Raw genomic sequence first — 5,000 nt, forward strand, 5'->3', positions numbered from 1 at the left:
AGAAACGGAAAAGAAAAAAAACGACAACAAAAACAAGATGCACTCACCCGGAGGTACATCTTAGCAACAGAAATATGAGACTGGAATGAAGACGAGGCAGCGCTGGCATCGCTTATATAGAGTTCGTTCCGCCCGAACAGTTGCCAGCGGGTGCAGGAGCACTTGCAGGATCTGCTTTGCCCGAAGGTTAGAGCTTTGCGGAAGCGCAGGTGCTGGCTGTGGGAGAGGTGTGTGGGATATACGTCTCTGTCCTTTCTTTCTCTCATCTCGTTTTCTCTCTCTCTCTCTCTCTCTCTCTCTCTTTGACTGTTGTTACTTATAACAATTTATTTCCCTGTCACTGTTTTTTACCATCTCTCTCTCTCTCTCTCTCTCTCTCTCTCTCTCTCTCTCTCTCTCTCTCTCTCTCTCTCTCTCTCTCTCTCTCTCTCTCTCTCTCTCTCTCTCTTTCGCCCTCTCTCCCCCTCTCTCTCTCTCTGTTTCTGTCCTTTTCCCCATTGCTCACTTTGTCTGCCTGACTCTCTCCCTCTATCCTGTACCTCTCCCACTACATACATCCCATTAGTACAAAAAAAGGCCATAACTTTAAATCCACAGTAACTTCCTCAACGCAGTACCCCCTCCCCCCTCAAACGGTCATCAATGCCCCCCCCCCCTACTCGACCGGACCAGAATTCCCTATATAAAGGATGCACTCGCTCCCCGGCCACACACAACCTTCGACCCCGCTCTTGGACGTCGCTCAGCCACACATTGCAACATGGTCTTTAAGGTTGGCAGAGGCAGGCTCTCACGCAGGCACGCACGCACACTCACTTGCGTGGCGTGTCAGCGTGTGTGTATAGAATCTATGTAATAGTTTTGTAATTGCATATGTGTATTTGAATTTTCGTGTGTTTGTATATATATATATATATATATATATATATATATATATATATATATATATATATATATATATATATATATATATATATATATATATATATATATATATATATATATATATGCATATATATATACATTTACACATACATGTATAGATACATATGTAAATTTTATTTATTCATTTGTATTGTAGTGTATATATTATGTAAATATATATACACAAATAAATCCAAATGTATGTACATACATATGTACATACCTATCTACAAATATCTATATATATTATAGACATGCATATTCATATATTTATACATATACTTATAAGATACAGCATTTATCATATGTGCATAAATATTATTTACATATAATTATATGTATATACTTATATTTATACATAAGTGTAGCACATATGCATATAAATATACATATATACACATACATATAAATATACATATATACACATACATATATTTATGTCTGAATAAATAAACACACACATATATTTATATTCATAAATACATAGATACATACATAAATATACACCCACACACATGTATATATAAATATACATATATTTATTTATAAATATTCACATATATATGTGTAAATTATATATATGCATATATACATATACATATACGTGTGTATATATACATGTGTGTGTTGGGGGGAGTGTGCAATATGTATATATATAGATATATAGATATATAAGATATAAATGTATGTCTTCCTTCATGCCTTGTCATTGACCTGCGCTGACTTTCTTCTGTGCAGGTCCTCTTGGTCGCAGCCGCCGTGCTCTGCCTCGGCCGGGCGTCCCCGCAGAGGTACCAAGCCCTGGGCGTCCTGCAGCCCCAGAACTCTCGTGACCTGGGCGACTACGAGAACATCGTCGCCGCCACCATCGACGTGCTGCCCGAAATCGTCAAGGTCTTCAGCAAGATCACTCAGGCCCGGGGCAGGCCCAGTGAACCCCAGATCATCAATAGGGTCATGACAGAGTTCTTGCCCATCACACGCAAGGTCATGGAGGCCACGGAGAAGGTGGAGGGCACCAAGATCCCGGACGACACGTACCACCGCTTCAACGCCGCCGAGAGGGTCATGCCTCACGTGGTCACCTTCATGGAGCAGCTCAGGGCCATGGACTTCTTTGGAATCTCCACCACCACGAAAAGGTCCATTTAACGTCTGTAGCGTTGCTATCCACTCGACTTCGAACGAGCTCTTTGGCAGTTCCTCTCTCTCTGTCATCGTGTCCCCTCTTCCATTGTTTGATTTGGTTTCTATCGCATTTATGTTCATATGTAAACAGTATCTCTTCTTAAAGCTGTCAGTCCAAATCTCTCTGCTAGAGGTATCCTCTAAGTAAATATTAGTATAGAATTGTACAGTGTACAAGTAAAGATATATAAACACAATAAATTTTGTATCATTGCATCCGATCCCATGATGAAAATTCAAATCAGATAAGATGCAAGAACATTAAGAGAAGTGACGAAGGTAACATAAATAAGGAATGTTCTGAATGAAATCGATCGGTTTTTGTGTTGTTAATAAATTGTCTTTCGCGAATAACAATGATATAGACTAAATCTTCCATGTTCTTCCTTTGTTCTTATGACATAATGTTTCTTCTTTAGTCAGGTACTCTAAATATCTACGGTTCCCATATCTATAACCTAAAAATACTTTGAGATCCAACCCCAAGGGCCACCTAGATGTCTAGCTAAGCCACTACATATACATACGATATGATATAAATAGATTGGCACACGCTGGCACACAGGCACATATTACAAAGACAGGGAAAGTAGGGGCCAGAGAAGTGGGATATAGAGAAATGGCGTGACATATTCAAATAAAAAATCAATAAAGTTGATAGGAAAATACTGAGAGACAGAAAGAGTAAAAAACAAAAGGAAAACCAATGATATAGTTATTAAGATATAGAGTCAAGGCAGAGAGAAAGAGACACAGAGACAGAAATTGTATTAGCCTTTTTACTAACTATTGTTGGTGATCAGGAAATCATACATAACAGACCAGCACGTGAAACCCATGCGACTGAGCCCCTAGACCAATGGCATTCAAGCTGTGAGCCGTGGACTGCTTCCTACGTGAGCTTCGGAAAAATCAAGATCAAAATAACAAAGCATAGATAAAAATAAATAATTTCAATCTACAGTAAGTTCTTCTCTTCACCCACTCTCACTCCTACTCTCTTTACTTACTTAGCAGGGCACCTCTACTGTTGATGCCCTTCCCCTTGGGCATGGCTCCCTCCTTCCTCATCCTAATTTGGCCGCGCCCTGGGTATCACGTCAGCACCGTTGCTTCAAGCCTTCTATGCATTAATTGCTATCTGCTCCGTCTAGTCCACCCTAAACTTTATTAATCAATAAGGAAAATGTGTTTTTAGATCAACTATTCGTCTGCATCAAACATCCTCCCACCTCTCTATCTATCTCTTTCTCTCTTTTTGTCTCATTCTCTTGACCTTTCTTGAACTCATTATTTCCTCCCTTCTATTTATTTCAGTTGATGGATATAGTTAGTAACAAGATAACCATCGAATTTATACATTGTTTATTCACATCTATACACATGTACTGAGGTAAGGGAACATATTACTTATCACAGAATACGTATAGCATTATGCAAATGAATGTTAAAAGTAAATTAACATAGAACAGGTGTACCTCAGACTAGTGGAGATTTTTATAATGCCCTTATAATGAACTTTTCTTGTTCTGTCTTTATTTCCCATTCTCTCGTTGAAGTTCTCCTTTCCTTGCTCCAACTTCATGTCTTGTGCCTTTTCTCTTTCTCCTTCTCTTCCGTCGGAGATTGACGAAGATGTTTCTCTCTCCTCCTACTCCTGTGCCTTCGTCTGCGTCCGCCTCCCGCCTACCCGTGGTGGATGACCATCCCTCTCCCGTGGGGCATCTGGACGAAGGAGCCGCTCACTTTGGCTTCGGCGAGGGCGGCGGCGTCCTCCGTCGGGGCCTTCTCGGCGTCGGGGTCTTCGAAGCCGAACAGGTCACCCCCGTGCATCTTGACCAAAAACTTGAAGGCGGAGGGAAACATCCTCTCCGCTTGGTCCAGCCTCTGCAGCTCCTCCTCGGACACGGTCCGGCCCTCGGCCTTGGCCACGGAGAACATGATCCTGCGGGTCACGGGCATGAACGCCATCAGGATCTCGAACATGTTCTGCGAGTCGAAGGGGTCGTCCTGAGAGCGAGCCATCCTCATGGCGAGCTCCCTCAGGGTCTTGGCAACATCCGGCAGGATTTCGATGGTCGCCGTCACCATTTTCTCGTGGTCGCCCAGGCCCGTCGGCCTCGCCGGCTGCAGCACGCCGAGAGCCTCGTACCTCTGGGCCGAGACGGCACACGCGCACGTCGCACAGGCTAGGAGGATCTGCGGGAAACGAGAACTGCTTTACAGGTTTCACTCGGAAATCCTTACATGGAATCAAGTGCAAGAGAATAAAGCCAGGTGTTGACCACGAAAGAAATTTAAACTTTGTAGAATCAATCACTTCAGGCTCGGTTGAATAAGATGACAGACAATGATGAGCATAGAAATAAAAACACCTTACATATGTATGACATTGATGACTGATAACAAGAACAACATTTATACTAAGAGTAGCAGTGATAGTGGTTACATTATACAAAAAATGATAGCAGTCACACTAATAGTCATAATAGTATGGACAGAAGAACAGGACATATATACATATGATTATAAACTATATTAGTTATAAGTACAACACACTAAGGTACCCCTTAGATCCTGTAGAACAGCAGAAATCTACACAAAAACAAAATACGGTAACAAAATCAAGATGCACTCACCCGGAGGTACATCTTAGCAACAGAAATATGACTGGAATGAAGACGAGGCAGCGCTGGCATCGCTTATATAGAGTTCGTTCCGCCCGAACAGTTGCCAGCGGGTGCAGGAGCACTTGCAGGATCTGCTTTGCCCGAAGGTTAGAGCTTTGCGGAAGCGCAGGTGCTGGCTGTGGGAAGGGACTAGAGCTGTGTGGGATTTGTTATTCATTTCTCTTTCTGTCTCTCTCTCTCTCTCTCTCTCTCGCTTTC

The 5,000-nt window shown here is 42.2% G+C and overlaps 3 protein-coding genes across 3 annotated transcripts in view; 1 reads left to right on the forward strand and 2 right to left on the reverse strand.

Moving 5' to 3' along the window:
- The window catches only part of LOC113819633 (uncharacterized), a 1,325-nt gene extending 1,235 nt beyond the window's left edge, over positions 1-90 (reverse strand). The window contains exon 1 of the mRNA XM_027371840.2: positions 48-90. Coding sequence (XP_027227641.2) covers positions 48-59 — 12 coding nt within the window. The 5' untranslated portion in view covers positions 60-90. The remainder of the gene's footprint in view (positions 1-47) is intronic.
- A 616-nt stretch (positions 91-706) lies between these two features.
- Positions 707-2,313, forward strand: LOC113819632 (uncharacterized). Its single transcript, XM_027371839.2, has 2 exons — positions 707-772; positions 1,663-2,313. The coding sequence occupies exons 1-2, from the start codon at positions 761-763 to the stop codon at positions 2,074-2,076; spliced, it is 426 nt and encodes a 141-aa protein (XP_027227640.1). The 5' UTR covers positions 707-760; the 3' UTR covers positions 2,077-2,313.
- A 1,147-nt stretch (positions 2,314-3,460) lies between these two features.
- Positions 3,461-4,784, reverse strand: LOC113819631 (uncharacterized). Its single transcript, XM_027371838.2, has 2 exons — positions 4,752-4,784; positions 3,461-4,311 (listed from the first exon to the last, which is right to left on the reverse strand). The coding sequence occupies exons 1-2, from the start codon at positions 4,761-4,763 to the stop codon at positions 3,799-3,801; spliced, it is 525 nt and encodes a 174-aa protein (XP_027227639.1). The 5' UTR covers positions 4,764-4,784; the 3' UTR covers positions 3,461-3,798.
- Between the last annotated feature and the right edge of the window lie 216 nt (positions 4,785-5,000).

Source organism: Penaeus vannamei, chromosome 25, assembly GCF_042767895.1.
Source record: "Penaeus vannamei isolate JL-2024 chromosome 25, ASM4276789v1, whole genome shotgun sequence".
NCBI classification, from domain to species: domain Eukaryota; kingdom Metazoa; phylum Arthropoda; class Malacostraca; order Decapoda; family Penaeidae; genus Penaeus; species Penaeus vannamei.